At 34.9% G+C, this 22,739-nt stretch overlaps 1 protein-coding gene across 1 annotated transcript; it reads right to left on the bottom strand.

Annotated features, from left to right (window-relative positions):
* Positions 1-91: 91 nt before the first annotated feature.
* On the bottom strand, positions 92-22,205 carry LOC123658612 (circadian clock-controlled protein daywake-like). Its single transcript, XM_045593981.1, has 11 exons — positions 22,139-22,205; positions 18,672-18,891; positions 15,385-15,509; positions 14,674-14,826; positions 11,004-11,143; positions 10,806-10,843; positions 8,857-8,921; positions 7,937-8,156; positions 1,809-1,939; positions 1,510-1,665; positions 92-498 (listed from the first exon to the last, which is right to left on the bottom strand). Exons 1-11 carry the CDS (start codon positions 22,203-22,205, stop codon positions 350-352), a joined length of 1,464 nt encoding a protein of 487 aa, XP_045449937.1. The 3' UTR covers positions 92-349.
* Between the last annotated feature and the right edge of the window lie 534 nt (positions 22,206-22,739).

Raw genomic sequence — 22,739 nt, 5'->3', positions numbered from 1 at the left:
ATAGCATTCCGTAGAGACGAGTTGTAAGAAGCTTTGAGAGGAGTCGAAGGGGAATAGATAAGCGTGAAAATATCTTAAAAGAATTCAAACCTTGAAATGTTTAAACAACTTTATTTGATAGTTATTAATATAAAATAGCTACCTATTTGGAGAAATAGATAATAGGTTTCAAAATAGATTTAAACATTTTGGACTATCCTTACTGTAGATATGATACTCCAACTTGATAATACCCAAATAGAACAATTTTAACGCATTAAAACAAAAATAAAAATTAATAAATAAAGATTTCAAATTTCATATTTATTTAACCCATTTTAAATTATTATTTATGAATTGTTCTATTTTTCTACGTATGCAACTCATCCAGAGGTACAGATTTGTACAAGGCTTCAACAGCTAAAACAACTTCAGAAACGATGGCGTCGACGACAGGCGGTGCTATTTCCTGCATCACATCTTTCCAGTTCGTGTTTGCGAATTCTAACACTGGCTCAGCTGAAATTATAAAGCAATTACGTTTTAAGTATATTAAGACTAGCTTTGCCCGAGGCTTCGTCCGCGTGAAATTTAACAAAATTGTTGTTTTTTAGTTCACACTTATAAAAGACCGGGATGTCTGGCGCAAACTTGAGGATGCCTATGCAAACATGTATTTATTTTACATTTTATTTATTTGTACCTATAGATAATTGATAAAAGATTTCAGAATAACAATAATGGTGCTGCCATATACGATACGAACAGAACGACCGATCTACGTTACATTTTTATACATTACTAGCTGACCCCGCAAACGTTGTTTTGCCATAATTATATGTTATTAACTCTCCTTAATCCCCTCCCTTCCCCTTATAACCCTCTTATAACTTGCTGTATGAAAAATAGATGTTGGCCGATTCTCAGACCTACTCGATATGCACACAAAATTTCATAAAAATCGGTCCAGCCGTTTCGGAGGAGTACTGTAACTAACATTGTGACACTAGAATTTTATATATAATTCACTGAATTTTTTGTTCAATCACAATAAAATATAGCCTATGTCACTCCTGAACAGTGTAGCTTTCTGTTAGTGAAAGAATTTCCGTGATCGGATCAGTATTTGCGAAGATTACCCCCTACATACAAACAAAGTTATAAACTTTACCTCTTTATGATATTAGTATAGATTTCATTTAAATGTAAGTTTGTCATACATTTTTAAGAAATAAGTGATGCATTAATTTCCAACACTCCCACATTGACAAAAAGGCCTTAGCCCTACTGTGGGATGTTATCATCATCATCATCACATCGGCCTATCGCAGTCCACTACTGGACATAGGTGTCCACAAGTTCACCCCAAAAATGGTGTGAGCTCGTATGTTTTGCCCATAATCACCACGCTGGGCAGGCGGGTAGGTGATATAGGTGCGGGATGTTATAGGCTGAATTAATCAAAAAGATGAAGTTACTGGTAAAAGTTACTTGAATAGGTTAGAATGAATATATTTCAAAGACCATTACCAAGAATTTTGTTTCCATTAAAAAGATTCTCGAAGTCGAAGGTTGTGCCAGTGAGAACTTTGAAGGATCTGTTCCATTTTGTTATGTGCCAGTGAGGCTTTCCGTCCTTGCCAGTAACCGTTGTTAAGTCGACGGTAGTTTTAATTACCATGTCACCTGAAATCATAAAGAAAATTTCAAAAAAAGAATTTAATATTTTATGCTACTATCTGAACTATTATATACCTATATACGATACTTTCAGCAATTATCATTTTGTTGCAGACTCTATGGTCATAGGGTTTAAATAAAATACTAACGTATATCTATTTTATATTTGCCATTCCCTTGCGTGGTCAAAATCAGTAGTTGTCCGTTGATATCGTAATCTCCTGTCAGCACCAGGTTACATTTAACTATGACGGTTTGCTTTATTTTAGAAGAATCGTGTCTGAAAACAATTGAAGAATATATTTTTAATGAATATTAGAAATATTCTATCAAGCAATTTCACTCGCGTTTATAGTTACCATAGAGATATTTTAATGGCTCATAATTATGCACCAATAAAAAAACATATATTATACATGTCCTTGAAACAAAAACGTTTCTTACACAAATAATTGTATTTGCTCGGAAACGAAAAAAAAACGATTTCATTTACATTGACAATACAACGTAAGTAGACGAAAAATATCGAATAATCAAAGATTACTCAAAAAGTAGTGATCAGGTATCGATCAAATTTATATTGATTAAAAAGAAAACATTAGTATCAGTATAATAGTACTAGGTCGACTAAATAATAGTCAAGTAAATATGCATTATTAGATATAACTCTAATAATCGTATTACTTATATAAAGTACTCGTTATATTTCAATTAAATTTAAATGGGACCACATGACACGCACAACCTTTCGATTATAAAAAAAAATAATCAAACTCTGTCCAGCCAGTCTAAAGTTCTAAAGTAATATACATTTAAAAAAAAACAAAATAATTGAGAAACTCCTCCTTTTTAGAGTTCCGTACCTAAAGGGTAAAAACAGGACTCTATTACTAAGACTTCGCTCTGTCTGTTTTGTTCACTTCGTCTGTCACCAGGCTGTATCTAAAGAACCGCGATAGCTACAGTTGAAATTTTCGCAAATTATGTATTTCTGCTGCCGCTATAACAACAAATACTAAAAACAAAATAATAAAAATATATTTTAGGAGCCTCCCTACCCCATAGAACAAACGTGATTTTTTTGCCCTTTTTTGCTTAATATCAATAAATGGTATCAGAACACTTGAAATATTCATAAAATACTTAGTTTTATGTATGTACTTTATTAATAAATAATAATATTAAAACAAAAAAATGACATAGTAAGGAACCTTTCGTGCGTGAGTCCAACTCGCACTTGACCGTTTTCAAGTCATTTAAAAAGACTAGGATCTCCGTAGTTACGACAGCTGAACTATCCATTTGAAATGTTTTGTAAAAATTCTCAAAAATGTCCTCTATAAGATCCTGAAGTTAGAGCGTTGATACATAGTATTCTTAACGACTATTATAACAATACTACCTGACCAGAGGGAATATGTATCTCCATATTTTAAATATATACGTACATTATTTTGGTAAAAATTGCCAATTGCCATTCTTAAAGCTATCGCTACTGTACTAAACTGCCGCAAGTGACTACACGGAACACAAAAATATAGTTATAAATCTCTAGCACGTGTATTACACATCAATTATCTGTAATCACTCGATTGTATTGTTAGCAAGTTTTCTATAAAACTATTAGTAATAAAAAAGTTAATAGCCACACTAGAGGTAGGTACTTGGTAATTTATCCGGCTTATGATTGAGTGAATTATTTCGTGTCATCGCTTTCGCAATTACCTATATGTAAAAAGTTAATTCTATGTTATTATAGCTATTCAATGGGACAATAGTTGATGCTAAAATACTCAATTACGATAAATAGCGTTTAGATAATTAACAATATCAGTTTTTGTCGAATTAACCCAATATTTAGTGGTCCTTCGAGCTGCATCCAAAAACTTTTTTTTTATATCACTTTGTCTGCAAAAAAACATACGGATCACCCGATGATCGAAGATCTCGATCAACTTTAAATAGAATCACAAAACAAGCATCAGCTTTTGATTAAAATAAGAATCATCAATCATCAATTTATGAGGTATATATACTTATATATACCTCATAAGCGTCGTATACGACGTACGTCGGCGAAAAATTAGTCAGATTTCAATCAAATTAAAATGGTACTATCCCCGTGGAAAAACTCCGATATAAAATTTTAAGTTACATTGGGGGTCCTGATAGATCTATCTGGATCGAAAAATGCCCAGATAAAAATTGTATTTTAACGTATCCAATTTGAATAATACTTTTTTATTATTTCAATAATATTTATATTTATGGAATCCCTGTTTCAAACACAATTGTTTACAATAACTGCCGTAAATCATCGTTTTTATTCGGATCTATCTGTAACTTTCAGCATGGATATGACAAGCACCACCTTTTAATTAAGAAAGGAACCATTAAAATTGGTCTACCCAGTATAAATTTCTGAGGTAAAATACATTTAAAAAAAGATTCAATCGAATTGAGAACCATTTTTGGAAGTCTGTTAAAAGAATAATATAATATTATAAGCTTTTATCTGTTGTTTGACAATGCGTTGGTGCAGCGTTGACGGCACTGGCTGTTGCGCTGGCGGTTGCGGGTTCGATCACCGCTCACGACACACATTTGTATTTGCCATACAGATGATTGTTTTGGTCTTGGCGTTTGTACTTGTGTATTGTGTGTGTTTCCGGACCCCCGACAGGAGAAAATCCTACGGGGGGCCGCGTGTGAAGCGTGAACTTTAGATATCGTCTACTGTCAAATAGCGTTATTCACAAACGGCGAAACAGATCCTAAATGTTTTATTTAAAATTATTTAATCCACAACGCTGCTCCCTGCGGTTTGGCGGATACTATGTGATCGCTATCAGGCGTCTATGATAACAATCGGGACCGACAGCTTGACGTGCTCTTCGAGGCACGGTGGGGAGACCCACCCGACAGACACCCAGACCGGAAACGTATTTTTTACAAAAACAAATATCCATCCCAACAGATATAATATATTAAAATACTAAAATTATATTATATCATATGAATGCAGATATCTACAATTGCAAAACTAACAAGAGAATAATCACAAGACAAATATTAAAATCTCAACACAAACATTAAAGATAAAAGCAAAACATACAAACGCTTTGACACATAGCTGCTAAGTGTTTCCACTTCATAAAATAATTTAATAACACAAATATCAATTTCAATATTTCCAACCAGTACGAATAAGACCTATTCTATAATTTGTAATGATTTAAACAATCGTGAGCAAGGACAAAATAACCAGCCGTTTGAATGCAATGATGTTTACGTTTACTAAACGTAATATTTATTTTATAATAAGTTGTTTAAATGTTGGTTTTCCTGGATATACGTATAGTTTGCTAAATTAAAAAAAAACATAATTTAATAGAAAGATTACATATATTAGACGCTAAGTGGCTACGGCAGTAAGAATATAGCCACCCCATCTCTTCCTGTGGGCGTTGTAAGAGGTAACTAAGGGATAACACAGTTCCACTATCACATTGGAACTTAAAAAGCCGACCGATGGCGGGATAACCGTATAACCGCTGGTTTTGAAAAACACAGGCCGAATATGGGCAGCAGCGTCTTCGGCGCAGTAAAAGCCAGCCCTGCGGTCACCAACCCGCCTGCCCAGCGTGGTGACTATGGGCAAAATGATGTGATGAGCAGCAACCGCTATCAGGTGTACATGATAACAACCGGGAACGACGGCTTAACGTGCTCTCCGAGGTACGGTGGGGAGACCCACAAAGACTGCACAAACACCCAGACCACAGCAGACATCTGTATGGCTAATACAAATGTTTGTCATGTGCGGGAATCGAACCCGTAACCGCCAGCGTAACAGCCACAAACCAGTGCTGTTACCGTTGCACCAAAGCGACGTCTATCTCTGTCTACCGTATATGCTGGGCGCACATTATGCCAAAAATACTAAAGGAAGTAAAATGAAACTACTATAAAGAATGATGATCCATTAGACTAAACACTGCATACCTTTTATCCTAAAACTTAGCACAGTTCAATGATATTTATTTTTTTAAATAAATATATTAAAAAATAAATATCATTATATATTTTATATATTATCTGTATTATTACAGCAAAGGTTTGTTATGTAATGTGAAATCAATTAGAATTTAAACATGACAGCAACATTAAACTTGACATGCGTTTATGATAATGAGCGTAATAATAAAATAATGAAATGACTGTTATTAATAATAGTTTTTCCTTTTCCTACACGTCGATCCATTAAAGGAAAACAATAGATCTTTATTACTATATACTGATATAATGAACTTAAATCATTCGTTACTTTTTTTATTTGTCAATAATTCGATTGTATTTTTTTTGGTGGTTTGCTTTAGCCTGTAACATCCCACAGCTGGGCATTGGCCTCTTTCCCCATGTAGGAGAAGGATCAGAGTATAATCCACCACGCTGCTCCAATGCGGGTTGCGGATATATTCCCTACTATGAGTAACGAACGCTATCAGGTGTACATGATAACAACTGGATCGAACCCGCCACTGCTAGCGCAACAGGTACAATCCATGGCTGTGACCGTTCATAAGCTGGTGCTTGTCGTGTATTCTGTATTCTTTTAAATGTTGTCTTTTGAATTATCCTAGTAATTTTAGTTATCATTTTTAAAAGACTTCAAAAAAGGAGGAGGTTACTCAAATTCGACCGTATATATACTCGTATATATCTATCCATACATATATTATTTTTATGTATGTTCAGGGATAACATCGTTGTTTATTAACCGATTTTGATAATTCATTTTTTGTTGGAAATCAGATATCCCAAGTGTGGTACCATGATAAGGAAACCAGGATCTGATGATGGAATCCCAGAGAAATCGAGGGAAACCCTCTAAAATCGTAATGACGACTACTGCGTTTGTTAATTTTTTCGTCTACTTACTTTGTATTACTTGTCGATATAATTGAAGTCGGTTTTTTTATTTTGCGAGCAAACATAATTATATTACTAGTCGTTGGTTTTTTTGTTTGACATTAAACACATTATTCAAACCTCATATCTATACATATAATAAAATGGTAGGAAAGTCAAAACTGTACATTGAATATTTTTTTAAAAGAATACTTGGGGTGTGATCTACAGTCGATACCGAAGCCAAAAGTATAGTTTTTAGAATTTTTGTCTGTATGTCTGTATGTATGTCCGGGATAAACTCAAAAAGTACCGCATGGATTTACTTCAAATTTGGCACGAATATTATTAAGAAGCCGGGTCAACATATAGGCTAGTATAAAATAAATGTGTGTTCGCGAACGACGTCGCCAGTGTAGCTACTCGTAAATAATCGAAGACGGTTTACGACGGTACAATGGCGTGAAAAGTTTAGTTTTTCCTTCAGCGCTTTCCACAGTAGATTTTGATTTTAAGATTTCCCCAACGAGACTCACAGAGCCTTATAAATATTATTATTATCTATACATCTATACAAAGAAATAAAATATGCTTTTTACTAAATGCATATGGATGTATATACGGTACATATACCAAAATAACATTTTTTACAAATTTTTGTCTGTCTGTCTGTTTGTGACGGCTAATCTCTGAAACGGCTGGAGCGATTTTGACGGGACTCTCACTGGCAGATAGCAGATGTAATAGGGAGTAACTTAGGCTACTTTTATTTTAGAAATTTATTTATTTTATAATTCTTCGAACTGAACAATAACTTTTTTGTTAAATTCCACGCGAACGAAGTCGCGGACACAGTTAGTTTATCATAAGCTTCTGAAAGTTCTTGTTAATCCTAGTGTTATTATGTATTTAGTAATTCCCAGTGAGCAGTATGATAGACTAAGCCAACAAATTACTTTTATGAATGTTACTTGATTATTTCTAGAAAGGAAATTAGTCGCCAATTTGAAGTGAAGTTATTAATGGAAATATATAATCACTACTCCTGTATTTAAAACTACCTCCTAACTAAACTATGCTTCTGGTGTTGCAGGCGTCTATAAGCTACGGTAATCTCTTACCATCTGGTGAGCCGTACGCTTGTTTGCCGATCTAGTGATATAAAAAACCACCTCTTTCACCTGTGTTAAGTCTAGAAAAAAATATCAAAAAAAAAATGTTTATAGCCTAGTCTTCCTCGGTAAATGGGCGCCCTAACACAAAAATAATTTTTCAATTCAAACCATTATTTAAGCGCGCTCAAACGATATAACAAATAAACTTGTCAGCTTATAATATTAGTATAAATAATAAATTTTTCTCTTACTTAATATTTTCCAAATGGCAGTTCTTTAGTCCAGTCAGCGTGGAGTCCTTAAAGGTCAACTTGAGCCCGCCCTGGTCGCTCTTGATTAGTGGGAGTGAGAGAGGATCCAGGGGTTTCATGCCGAGCTCCGGGACTCCACTGACGAAGAACGGGACGGCGGAGACAGCGGATGACATAATGCACGCGGAGTCATCACCGTTGCACGGCTTGATGAAGGGAGCTTGGAGTGATACGATATTTCAAAGTTTATTGATAGTAAAATTGGAAACAAATAATAATCTACAGATATAATATCAATCGCCGAAACGCACGCTCATCATTGTCGCGACAAGGTTTATACTAAAAAAAAATGGCTTTATAAAAAAGGTAGTAAAAAAATCGATATTTCTAAGCAAGTGTAAAAAATTTAGAAGTAATTTACTCTTCAAACTCTTCCGAAGTAATATGAACCATTATGTTTTGTTATAATATAATATTATATATTATATATCACTCGTATAAAAATTTAACAAAGGCTTGACGCACTGATCACAGCAACCGAATGATGCGCTCGAGGTGACGGGTTCCGTAAAAATAACTATAGCTCCTAGATCCTAGATAAATTTTATAAACAAACGTTGGATCTTAATAAAGCATGAAATCAATGATTGAAAGTCTAGATTTTCATCATGGTTATGATACATTCCAAATTTTAAGATATTAAATTTTGTAAAACAATCAATAACTCACTAATAATCTCCTTTTACCTGGGGTTTAATTTTATTTTCGTACTGCTGTTTTTTTTACTTTTTTTTTCTACGTAAAAGTGTTTGACAATATTTATGCAAGAAGTAATAAATAAATAAATAAATAACTCAAATTAAAATACAATGAACATAAATCACATAAAAAATATTTATATATTTATTAACATTTCATACCTGACGCGCTGTTGGCCGTCAGAACTAGCGACAACAGACAGACGACGCGTATCATTTTAGAAACTCTACGTACTTATTAGCTTGAGTGTGGACGGACGATCTCAACTGTGGATGTGGAAGTTGAATGGGAGCATTTATATGCAATTTTACGTCACGGTAGCTAATAACTGTAGCTAATTGTAATAAAGATCTTATGGTGAACATTTTTTCAACATCTTTGACATCGCTCAGGTGTAGTTGTGCGTGTGCCGTGTAGGCGCTCAAACACCGGCGAAGCGACCTGATTATTTGTATTCGTACAAATATTTTTCTCGTTCTGGGTATATCTGTGGTCTGCCCACCGTGCCTCGGACAACACGTTAAGCCATCGGTCCCGGTTGTTATCATAGATATCTGTTTAGTGATCGTTGCTCATAGTAAGGAATATAATCGTATCCACCGATGATACCTAATAACGATCGTCAGATAACAATCGTCACAGCGCGGGGGATTGAATTTCATTTTTAACCGACTTCAAAAAAAGGAGGAGGTTACTCAATTCAACCGTATATTTTTTTTAATGTATGTTCGGGGATAACTCCATCGTTTATGAACCAATTTTGATAATTCTTTTTTTGTTAGAAAGGATATCTCTGATAATGGGATATCTGATGATGGGATCCCAGACAAATCGAGGGAAACTCTTGAAAATCCGCATAATTTTTTACTGGGTGTACCGATTTTGATGATTTTTAATTTAATCGAAAGCCGATGTTTATCATGTGGTCACATGTAAATTTCATCGAGATCTGATTACAGATTTTAGCGTAATCTTTGATAATGCGTATTACTTGATTATTTTTTGGTCTACATTACTTGTCGATATAATTGAAGTCGGTTTTTCTTCGTTTGCCTGCAAACACAATTAACCTACGTGGAGAATGAGACCTAACAGTACCATCTCACTGGCTACGGGTTAAAATTGTCGATTGAATTAATGCATAAGATATTTTACATGATTATTATTTACTAGCTATACCCCTGCGAATAATTCGCACCAAATAAGTATAATAATTATCACTTTACAAAATTACAAAAAAATATTTATAAGTGAGTTGATTTGAAATTGAACAAAAAATTTACCGACTGTCAATCATGTTGACGTTGTTTCAAAATTAAAGCCGTTAGATGGCAGCATTGCTGTATTGTGTCTGAATATTTTCTTGTTTATTAACCGACTTCCAAAAAAGGAGGAGGTTCTCAATTCGACTGTATTTCTTTTTATTATGTATGTTACTTCAGAACTTTTGACTGGGTGGAGCGATTTCGACAAATTTTCTTTTGATCGAAAGATGGTGTGTGTTATATGGTCCCATTAAAATTTATTTGAGATCTAACAATAACTTTTCGAGTTATAACTAATAATGCGTTTTTACTTGACGCTTTTTTCGTCGACCTACGTTGTATTAAACCGCATAACTTTCTACTGGATGTACCGATTTTGATAATTCTTTTTTTGTTAGAAGAGGGATATCCCTAGTTTGGTACCATGATAAGGAAAGGATTTGATGATGGAATCCCAGAGAAATCGAGGGAAACTCTCGAAAATCCGCAATAACTTTTAACTGGGTGTACCGATTTTGAAATTTTTTAATTTAATCGAATGTTTAAATATATCTGAATAAATCTGATGTTTATTATGTGGTTACATATAAATTTTATCGAGATCTGATAACTACTTTTTGAGTAATCTTTGATAACGCGTAGTTCTTGACTATTTTTTCGTCGATCTACGTTGTATTACTCGTCGATGTAATTGAAGTCGGTTTTTTTTCGTTTGCGAGCAAACACAATTATTATATTTCATGTTGAGGATGGCATGTAATGTTTCATAGAGACGGAACGTCCGTCCATAGAAAAACGCAGGTTTAATTGTGCGTGTAATCTTGTTAGTTAGTTAGCCTAACTACCTAGTTTTAACTAGTTTTAAATAGGGCGTGGTCCGACGCTGAGGAAAAAAATATATAATGTGAAGAAATAACTTTATTAAAATATGTTCAATGTGTGTATGTACAAGATAAGTCCCGTATTAGAAAAAGTGTTAATAATAGAAAAAAAAACATAAAGTAAAAATAATATAATTCATTCGAATTGACAGATCAGAGGACGAGCTCGCTGATGGGTGTCTTCTCGAAGAGCTTGGTGGTCTCAGCAACGATGTGGGAGACGATCGTGTGCACGATGGGCGGCGCCACGTCATAGAAGATCTGCCGCCAGTTCGAGTTCGCGAACTCTAGGACAGGGTCAGCTATGGACAAATATAAAACTAGATTTTATTTCAACATAGCTTACGCTTCTAATTTCATCTGTTTTCTGGCGCTGACTTTGTTCTAATGGGAAGTAGAAGTGACTTTTCATCTGGTCCCCAGTAAGAAATTGCATATCGTTCAATACGTAGTGCTCATATACTTTTTTTAAGACTTTGGTTCTCTATATCTATATCCATATGCCCTAGGTTTTGCACGATACGCGGACAACAAGCACCCCGAATCAAGAACTTGCTTTACTCTCTTAAATCCAGGAAACTCTTCGAGGGACTTTAATAATTTAACATTACCTTTTTGCAAAGTCAGTAACTAAAAATGTTGCTAAAATGTATGTTGGCTTCTGATGGGCTTACTTGCCATAATTGGTATTGTAAAGATGAAGGTAGGCTTTCTCTGCTTAAGAAGTCTGGTTTTATTACATGTGCAAAAACAGAATAAATTGTTTTGAACCAGTTTTTGTATGATCGAGGTTATTAAACATTAATACTAATAATAATACACAAAGAAAGAAAAAAAAATTAACAATATATTCATTCGGTACAAAGGTCGGTCTTATCGCTAAAAAGCGATCTCTTCCAGGCAACTTTAGGGCAAAGGAAATGGTCTAGCTTCAGAATAGGTGTACAAGTTACAACAAATTTATAATAAATATTCAAATGATTAAACATATACATACATACGTATATACATACACTCATACATCTAATATATATAAAAGCGAAAGGTCACTCACTCATCACGAAATCTCCGAAACTATAACACCTACAAACTTGAAATTTGGCAGGTAGACTCCTTATAGGACGTAGACATCCGCTAAGAACGGATTTTACGAAACTCGACCCCTAAGGGGGTGAAATGGGGGTTGGAAGTTTGTATGAAAGTCCTATGTTTTTGAAGTAAGAGACCTGAAATTTAAAATGTATGCTCTATAGATGGTAAAAAAGTGTCCAAATAATGTATCTTTAGAAATCAACCCCTTTTTGGGGTTGAAACGGGGGATGGTACGTTGACTCACTAATCACGAAATCTCCGAAACTATAACACTTAAAAACTTGAAATTTGGCAGGTAGGCTCCTTATAAGACGTAGACATCCGCTAAGAACGGATTTTAAGAGAAACGACCCCTAAAGGGGTAAAACGGGGGTTGGAAGTTTGTGTGAAAGTCCTATGTTTTTTTAAGTAAGAGACTTGAAATTTCAAATGTAAGTTCTATAGATGGTGAAAAGGTGTCCAAATAATGTATCTTTAGAAATCAACCCGTTTTTGGGGTTAAAACGGGGGATAGTAGGTTGGCTCACTGGTCACGAAATCTCCGAAACTATACCACCTACAAACTTGAAATTCGGCAGAAAGGCTCCTTATAGAGCGTAGACATCCGCTAAGAACGAATTTTATGAAATTCGACCCTTAAGGGGGTAAAACGGGGGTTGGAAGTTTGTGTGAAAGTCCCATGTTTTTGAAGTAAGAGACTTGAAATTTAAAATGTATACCTTATAGATGATGAGAAGGTGTCCAAATAATGAATCTTTAGAAATCAACTCGCTTTTGGGGTTAAAACGGGGGGATGGTAGGTTTACTCACTCATCACGAAATCTCCGAAACTATAACACCTACAAACTTGAAATTTGGCAGATAGGCTCCTTAGAAGGCGTAGACATTCGTTAAGAACGGGTTTTACAAAACTCGACCCCTAAAGGGGTAAAACGGGGGTTGGAAGTTTGTATGAAAGTCCTATGTTTTTGCAGTAAGAGACCTGAAATTTAAAATGTAAGCTCTATAAATGATGAAAAGGTGTCCAAATAATGTATCTTTAGAAATCAACTCCTTTTTGGGGCTAAAACGGGGGATAGTAGGTTGACTCACTTATCGCGAAACCTCCGAAACTATGACACCTAAAAACTTGAAATTTGGCAAATAGGCTCATTATAGGTCGTAGACATCCGCTAAGAACGGATTTTATGAAATTCGATCCCTAAGGGGATAAAACGGGGGTTGGAAGTTTGTATGAAAGTCCCATGTTTTTGAAGTAAGAGACTTGAAATTTAAAACTTGTGCTCTATAGATGATGAGAAAGAGGCTAAATAATGTATCTTTAGAAATCAACTCCCTTATGGGGTTAAAACGGGGGATGATAGGTTGACTCGCTCATCACGAAATCTCCGGAACTATAACAGCTACAAACTTGAAATTTGATAGATAATTTCCTTATAGAGTGTAGACATCTTTTAAGAACGAATTTTACGAAACTCGACCCCTAAAGGGGTAAAACGGGGGTTGGAAGTTTGTATGAAAGTCCTATGTTTTTGAAGTAAGATACTTGAAATTTAAAATTTATGCTCTATAGATGGTAAAAAGGTGACCAAATAATATATCTTTAGAAAGCAACTCCCTTTTGGGGTTAAAACGGGGGATGGTAGATTAACTCACTCATCACGAAATCTCGGGAACTATAACACCTACAAACTTGAAATTTGGCAGGTAGGTTTCTTATAGAGTGTAAACAGCTACGAATTAATTTTACGAAAATCGACCCCTAAGGGGGGATCGATCCAAAAAACGGGGGTCGAAAGTTTGTATGAAAGTCTTATGTTTTTGAAGTAAGAGACTTGAAATGTACAATATATGCTCTATAGATGGTGAGGAGGTGTCCAAAAAATGCATCGTAATCTATATATATATATAAAAGAGAAAGGTCACTAACTCACTCATCACGAGAACTGAAAAACCGCTGGATGGTCTATCCATCCAGGTTGGACAAAGATAAAATTTGGCAGGGAGGTATAGTCAGCAGACGTCCGCTAAGAACGGATTTTACGATATTCCACCGCTAAGGAGGTTTAATTGGGGTTGATAGTTTGTATGAAACTTAAACAGCCTGAAAATAAAACTAAAAATGTGGTGTATAGAGAGGTTTTATAAAAATAACTATTAAATTATACTAAATTGTGCCTTTTAAAAAGTTACTCAGTTTGATAAGCGTTTCGATAAGTGACTGAAATAAAAAAATAATTTGCGTTAAACATTTTAATAGTAATGCATATCTTCATAACCACGCGGACGTAGTCGCGGGTAACAGTTAGTGTATTATAAAACAAAGTCCCCAAAAGTGTATGTGATCGATTCGCTAAAAATCTACTAACGGATTTTCACGCGGTTTCACCATTCGAGAAAGGGCTCCACCATTGGCAAGAGGAAGGTTTACGGAACGGCTAAGCCGATTTTGATGAGAGTTTCACTGGAAGTTTGCCGGGAAAACTTTGTGATACACTAATTTCAACGCGGGCGAAGCCGCGGGCACAGCTAGTATATAAATATATATAAATAAATATATACTTATAAATTACTTTACTACATTACGTCCCTCTGATTCACTTTTGCCGGGGGTTTTGAATTAGACCAAATTTTCTGTCACATCAAAGTCAGGGGGCACAATTTATTGATCACCATTTTCAAACCTAAATAAGTACAGCAATGATCATAGCATAAGCTTCCGTCCGTAAATAATACTGACCCATTTGTCGGTTGCCATTAAATAGATTCTGAAACTGGAATTGAACTCCGCCCAAGACCTCAACGCTGTGTCTAAAGCCGCTTACAGTCCAGTATCGTTCACCGCCGGCCTCCCGCTCGCCTATATCCAGCACCACTTTTACTACAATATCACCTAAAAAACGAAATTGCATTTTTTAAATGACTTCAAAAAGCTAAGGAACCGCTTATAGGTTCTCAATTTAAATGTAATTTTTATTTTATGCTCGTAACTCTTTACTAGGTGTACCGAATTTCTTTTTTTTAAATTCAAAAGCTAGTCGTCGTGTGACTCCACTTAAATTGGAGTAAGACATTTGACGAATAACTTTTATGCTATCTCTATTGTACTTGTCAATTTAAATTGTAGTAGTTTTTGTAACTGAGAACAAAGATTAGTTTGTTTTATTTATTTGATTGATTAGCGAAACGCAATTATATTTCATTAGGCAACACATATTAAGATACAGATTGTATAAAAAAAAAATATATAACAAATTTCTTTACCTCGGGTTCTTTCAGGAGAGGCTTCGATTGTACGACATTATTTTATGATTTAGACAACCTAATATCCTAGTCTGTCTGTCGTGTGTGTGATGTAGTTAAAATTAAATACTTAGGCAGATTTCTTATATTTATGTTAGCACCAGTACACTAACAGTTATGTTGTGTTTAGTTTTATCAAAGCACTTACGAATTTTGATTTTATATTTCCCATCACCCTCAATAGGTAGAATGAGGAGCTGCCCCCCGAGGGTGTAGTCACCTATCAGCACGACTGAACATTTCAAATCTATCTCAGTCTTGCGCGCGAAACGCCTGGAAATTTAATTATTCGTGAGATTCGAGGGTACATAAGTTTGTCCGAAAACGTACCAGAAGCTTATTTATTAAATAGTTAAATTTATATAAATCTTATTGTTGTGATACTAATAGTATCCCAACTCGCATTGCAGGAACGTAGTGAATTAAGCTCTGATCCTTCTCCTACATGGGAATAGAGGCCTATGCTCAGTAGTGGGATATTACAGGCTGAAGCGTAACGTAAGCTGCAGATTAGTTGGTATAAGAATTTTTTTGGTCAAATATATTCAAAATTACAATAAGTAACAAATAAAAAGAGTGTGTGTGTGTATGCAATTCACACACGCCATAAAAGAAACTTCTGAAAAGTAGTTTTTTTCAACGAGAATATAAAATACTTTGTAATATATTTACCACATTTCATTCTCTCGCTGACTCAATCCTATACATTTATGCGTTCTTTATCGCGACATATTTTGATTTCATCGAGTTTCAAATCACAACGATTTTAAAGAAGTTTTACTTCAGTCGTTCAGTCTAAGACACACTCGTTTCCAATGTTGGTTACTTCATAACTTTTTATTAAGAGTATCGATATTCACGATTCTTTCGGAAGCTGGCACTCGTCATGTAGTACCGTTTAAATTTTAGCGAAGTGTTGTCTGTCGATTAGTTTTTGAGTTATCCCTAATAATGCGTTCTTATATGAAGTCGGTTTTTATCATTATGTCGTTCCTTAAAGAGGTACAAATAAAAAGCCTTATATTGTGTCTAGTGTCTTTAAAGTCTTAGGGGATATCGAAAGCGGAATTGACTGTGTAGGAAGGCTTTAAATTTAAAACAAATTATACTAGTATTAGGTACATCCACCTAACTGTGGTAGGGCACAACAGGATATAGCTTGTTCAAAATCAGGATCAGCCCGACTGGAGAAGTACCTCGACCTTACAGAGGATCACAGCTAAAAAATACTGCTGTCAAGCAGTGTTGTGTTCCTGTGGTGAGTGAGGTGACCAGAGTGCCTGGGGGATAGAGGGTCGGCCGCGTGACAACAATTATAAGCTACGGTGATCGCTTACCATCAGGTGAGCCGTACGCTTGTGTGCCAACCTAGTTGTATAAAAAAATAATCAACATTACCACCAATTACTAAAATAAACTGATTTGCTTTTTTACATATTAAATAATTAAAAAAACTATGACTCAACATCTTTTTAATAATAACTTGATAAGATAATAAGCAAAATAGGAATTATTAAAATGTAATATAATAATTATATAAATATAATAATCGTGAGAAAATATATAGAATTAGTCAGTTAAAGCATAATTTCATAGGATTTACGGAATCTTAAATATGTATAATAATGCTCAAATGTCGGATATGTCATTTTAAGACTTCTGCCTAGACAAGTAATTAACGGAATATGGTAATGGCTTCAGACAGACTTGTATTTATATAATGTTTCTTTGTGCCGTGATTTCCTACTCGGTAGAAAATACAAAAACAACCGTCTTGGGTAAAATTCATATTTGGATTATCAAGAGCTTTTTATATTTATTTTTAAGTTTTTAAGCTAGCCCTTGGTCGTAGCAGATTTTACTAGGATTGTCATTTTGATACACCCGATAATTCGGCGACGTTGCAGATGTCATGGACACGATGACTCGCCGAAGAATCGATATTGTAAAACACATTTTCTATGTAACACGACATTATTTTGTCCAGCAATAGCACTTGACAAATTTTAAAACTTGTATAATCACTCGTGTATACTAATACCAGCGTAAACTACAATATTTTAATTAAAAAAAAATGTCTATGAGCCTCTTCATTACTTCAATGGCCTGATATTATTATAATTATTAAGGTCCTTAAAATTTTCTGTTATTATACCATTTGAGACATTAGTAAAAAAACTTAGGTTACAGTCTTATTTTTTCCGAGTATCACGTTCATATTAAAAATAAAATACATACTTAAGGGGCTACACTACCTCAGCTCGAATTCAGATTTCACCCGTACTAACCACACGTGAGAATTGAGAGCGCTTGGTTGTTCGTCGCGCGAATTATATGTATTTTCTCCCCGCAAACATTATCAATAGTTATTTTTTAAAAAACGCAACATATAAAATGTTCTTCATACTTATTTCAATTGCCATGCTTAATCTCAAGTCCACAACATCTATATTTACTGAGATATTAAGGTTTTAATACAAAAATAGAGGTAACTTTGCGATTTTTTTGTATCGAGAAAATTTTATGGAATCGTGTTTTTGAAACATATGAAAGATAGGTTATGTCCTGAACTTTACCATACATAAATTTCAAACTTAAATATTCAGTAGTTTGGAAGATATGGACATCCTGCCGAGTGGAAAATAAGCAATTTGAGGTAGCATACACTCTTAATAAACTGTATCTTTCGGTAATTAATATCTAATATATAAAATTCTCGTGTCGCGGTGTTTGTAGTTAAATTCCTCCGAAACAGCTTGACCGATTTTCATGAAATTTCGTGTGCATATTGGGTAGGTCTGAGAATCGAACAACATCTATTTTTTATCCCCCTAAATGTTAAGGATAGTCCACACCTAATTTTTTTTTAATTTTTAGATAAATTATTAATTTTTTATTTTATTATGATTTGGCGTTGAAAAATACATACAACCCTAATTTTCACCCTTCTACCACCAACCCTTATTTTTAAATAGCGTTTAGCTGCAAGAAAACATTTGCCGAGTCAGCTAATATATATACATATATCAGTTAGGTGGGTTCAGCCTATTGCAGGCCACTGCTGGATATAGGCCTCCCCAAGTTCGCGCCAGACATCCTGGTTTTCCGCAATCCTCATCTAGCCTACACCGGCAATCTTACGTAGATCGTCGTTCCAACGGGCCGGAGGACACACTGCGTTTGCCAAGACGCGGTCTCCACTCCAGGACCGGTCTGCTCCAACGGCCATCGGTCCTGCGACTTCAACTTGCTAATTCTGTGGGCTATGTTGGTTACTTTCGTTCTTTCGCGGATAGTCTCGTGTATATCGCTCTCACACATATATTCATATTTTTGTTAAGTGTAGTTTAGAATTCTAATTAATAATTTGTGCCTATTTCTAGTCCGTTCATAACTTTATTTGTTTATATAAATAGAATAAAATAAATATTTTACCTTAAATCTAAAACTTCACACTTCCTTAACCCTTTAACGATGGTGTTCCTAAAATCCATCCTAAGTCCTGCCTGCACTGCTCGAACCCGCTCCATTACCATGGGGTCCAAGGATTCCATTCCGAGACTTGGGATCCCCGCCGCTACAACAGGCAGCGCTTTCTGGGCTGATGCTCTTAAGCAGTTTGAATCAGTCAGGACACATGGATCTATGAACGACGCTGGCAAATAAAAAAAGATTTTTAATCTGTTGCTGTAAAAATAAAATAAAATGTATTTTACTTAAATATGATAATTATCAACTGAAAAATAGGAATAAAAATTCAAATCTAATTAAGGATAATAAGTAAATAAATAAAGAATTATTGATTTGGTTTGATTATGATAATAATCTGAAATGGTATATTAATTCTTTGTTAAATACCCGTGCGAAGCTGGAGCGGGATGCTAGTTCATAATAAAATGCAAATAGATTAGCAATAGAATACTGTAATAAATAGAGAATAGGTATTCCGTCAATCAATTAGTTGGCAATAAATATGATAAACGACGTGATAGATTTTAAGATAAACACTGTAACTTGTTCTGGTTTATGATTATGGTAATACTCATAGAATTAATTTTCCTTAAGCGCTGAGAAGGCAAATAAAAATAGTGCTATGATTTGCATAAGATTCAGCTATGGATCCACGATTTTTCTACTGTACGAGAAAGTTGAATTAGGGCAGAACATGAAATATAATGCTAAAATGTAAAGAAACCCAACTGGCGAAATTCTCAACCTCATGGAAGATCAATATATATATAAGTCCCATAAAACAGCCAGAATTTCTGAGAATGTGCTGTGTTGACAGCTGTAGTCGTTGAAAACTACTTGTTGATGATGTTATTGGTTTCGAAAACTGTTTGATATCCAGGCAGATCGTACGCCGTATGAAAAAAAATGGCATCCTATATCGTTAAAAACTCCCAAAATCCAGGTCTGATAATGGATGGAATTCACTGTCATACCTAGATTGATATGTGTATGTGTATATTGAGATTTAGTACTTGTCTGATTCATTCACATAATTTATTTTAATTTTGATTGCAATATTAAATAAATGGTTAATATTTTATAATGCTGTGGCGGCATCTATCTTCCGACAAACAAACTAGAGAAAACTGACGTATCCTACATCGCGATATCAAAGTTATCCGAAGATTCAACATATCGGGGCGGTAGCCCACCAGACACAACACCCGTCTGGTCGGAGGATCCTCCCTTTTCAATGATGGATGAATTTTTATTAATGAATTCAAATTAAAATAAATGAATGAAGTCATGCACATAATATACATAAGTCCTGTAATGACCAAATGCTGTTTTTCAAAACACTTTCATTTCACAAGTGCATAAAAATGAAATAGATCTTCGTCCAGAGAGAAAAATAAAAATAAAAATAAAATAAAATAAAAGTGAAATAGACCTTCGTCCAGACAGCGCATAATTGACTCGTATACGTTATAATTACACAAACAATTACATAACATAAGTATACCTTGCACTTACGTATTTAACATAATATGTATTTTAAAATAAAAGTTAATTATATAAATCGGTACACGTCATATTTTAATATTTATTCAATTCGACATTGAATGAGATAACTCCTCGCCTTATTACCTCTATTGGTGACAAGAGGACTGGTGCATTTTTTGCCCCGGGAATCGGCATAGCGATTCAACGGGGAAATGCTGCCAGCATTCTTGGCACAATTCCACGCGGACATGATTTGTACCAAAACTCTCTGTAAAATATTTATTTCTTAAGTTGTGAATTGTAAGTAAGTCTAATTTTTAATAAACTAATGTAATTTGATAGGATATAATATTAAAAGTATTACATTAATTCGACATTTGCTTAATACTTATTTGATGGGTGAAAACCGGACGCTTGAATACTTTACTTATCAGCATCTTATCATAATCGTTTACAATAAATGTCATTAGGTATATCTAATAGCAAATTAAATTCAAGTTATTGGCTTTAAATTAATCTGTACTAGTTACATCTGCGACGTTGTTCTTGATTTCCACTTCCCTTTAACTAACCTATACAAATTTCATTACTCCTTGTAATATAAAGTACGGCTGCTTAAGGTAGGTTCATTTCATACCAATACATTCTCTTTCGTTATATATTCCAGGTTTCAAGTTACTTTGGTCTTTATACACAGGGTTTTGATGTTTGTATTTTGTTGGTTGAAAACCAAAGAAATATATACGAAGCAATTTTTTTTTCGTGAATGAATTAAAACTAAGTAAGTATAGGTTTTGACTTTTCCTCGATTTCGCTCTGAATTTCGGTATAAAAGTAAAGTTGTATTTTAATTGAAGACACATAGCTGGAAATTTCCTGCTCAAAATCTGGAGCAGCCCGACTGGGGAAGTCCCTTGACCTTACAGAAGATTACAGCTAAATAATACTACTTTCAAGCATTGTTATGTTCTTGTTGGTAAGGTGACTAGAGTTCCTGAGGGAAATTGGGGATAAATGCAACGCGCTTGCGATGCTTCTGCTGTTGCAGGCGTCTATAAGCTACGGTTATTGCTTACCATCAGGTGGGCCGTATGCTTGTTTGCCCCATTATCGTCATCGAGCATTATATCATCGGCATACATCATTAGACATGGAGGTTTGTCCTGGACATCTGGCGAGACAACATCACGAACTACAATAAACAAGAACGGGCTAGCAGCCGAGCCCTGGTGTATACCAAAAATAATCAGAAAACACGTTTCGCCAACAGCGGAAGCAAGATTGCGGTACATGTCTCTGATTATGTCAATATAGGTTTCAAGGACGCTTTTCAATCGTAGCGCCCGCAAGATATGTCAACGAACCACATAGTCAAAGGCCTTTTGTAAATCCAAAAAGTTCAAAGTTCTGAAGGCGAAAATGGCATCTACAATGGCCGGTCTTGGCTAGAACATATACGGACAGTAAGAGACAGCAAATTCCTATCGAAGCCTGAAGTCGATAACACATTCGAAGAGCTTCATGGTGTGTATTCGTTACCATGATTCAATTCCCCTACAACTACCGAAATCTAAGACACAGCCATTTGACATTGAATTGAACTGATTGACAAATAAACCCTATGCAATAACAAAATCAATTTAAAAAACTTTTTTAGTTATTATTATTTATTTTTGTGCTACCCACACATTAGGGAATTCATCACATTTTTTAATATCATACCATAAATCGACCGTTCCTTCATTTTTAATTGGTACAGTATATTCGACTAACATTTGAGATACGGCCTGAAAGATATAAACGTGATCTTACACATGTACTCCACGTTCAACAACCCTTAGAATTTAAATCCCGAGTCGAGGGTCTGGAAACACACAACACACAAGCACAAACCCACATAAAGGTTTATAGATTATGTAAAGGTTACTTTAGTACTAAAAACTTACCAGTTAGGCTATTACTACTTTCCGTACTACTGAATACCGCCCACAAAACCAACAATAGAAAACTCATTTTGACACAATCAACAGTATGATGACACAGACGAAATAAGGCGCACGACACGGCGACCACCTTATATAAAATCAAATACAACTAATGCGTTTGCGGTTGGTAAAATCTTTACTAATATGTGTAACAATAAAAGAGTACTTATTGCAGTGGAATTTTTTTTAAAGAATGAAATATATATCTATATACCTATCTATATTTATTCGGTTATACTGCGAAAACTGCCAAACCGCTCGCTTTTTTTATTTATTTTTTATTTTTATGTCACTAGGTCGGCAAACAAGCGTACGGCTTACCTGATGGTAAGCGATTACCGTAGCTTATAGACGCCTGCAACACCAGAAGCATCGCAAGCGCGTTGCCGACCCAATCCCCAATCCCCCAGGAGCTCTGGTCACCTTACTCACCAACAGGAACACAATACTGCTTGAAAACAGTATTATTAAGCTATGATCTTCTGTAAGGTCGAGGTACTACCCCAGTCGGGCTGCTCCATATTTTGAGCAGGAAATTCCTGCTGTGCCCTGCCTCAGTTAA

Source organism: Melitaea cinxia, chromosome 12 (genome assembly GCF_905220565.1).
Source record: "Melitaea cinxia chromosome 12, ilMelCinx1.1, whole genome shotgun sequence".
In the NCBI taxonomy this organism is placed as follows: Eukaryota; Metazoa; Arthropoda; class Insecta; order Lepidoptera; family Nymphalidae; genus Melitaea; species Melitaea cinxia.
Note: the sequence above shows the minus strand (reverse complement) of the source record. Positions and strands in the feature narration are given on the sequence as shown.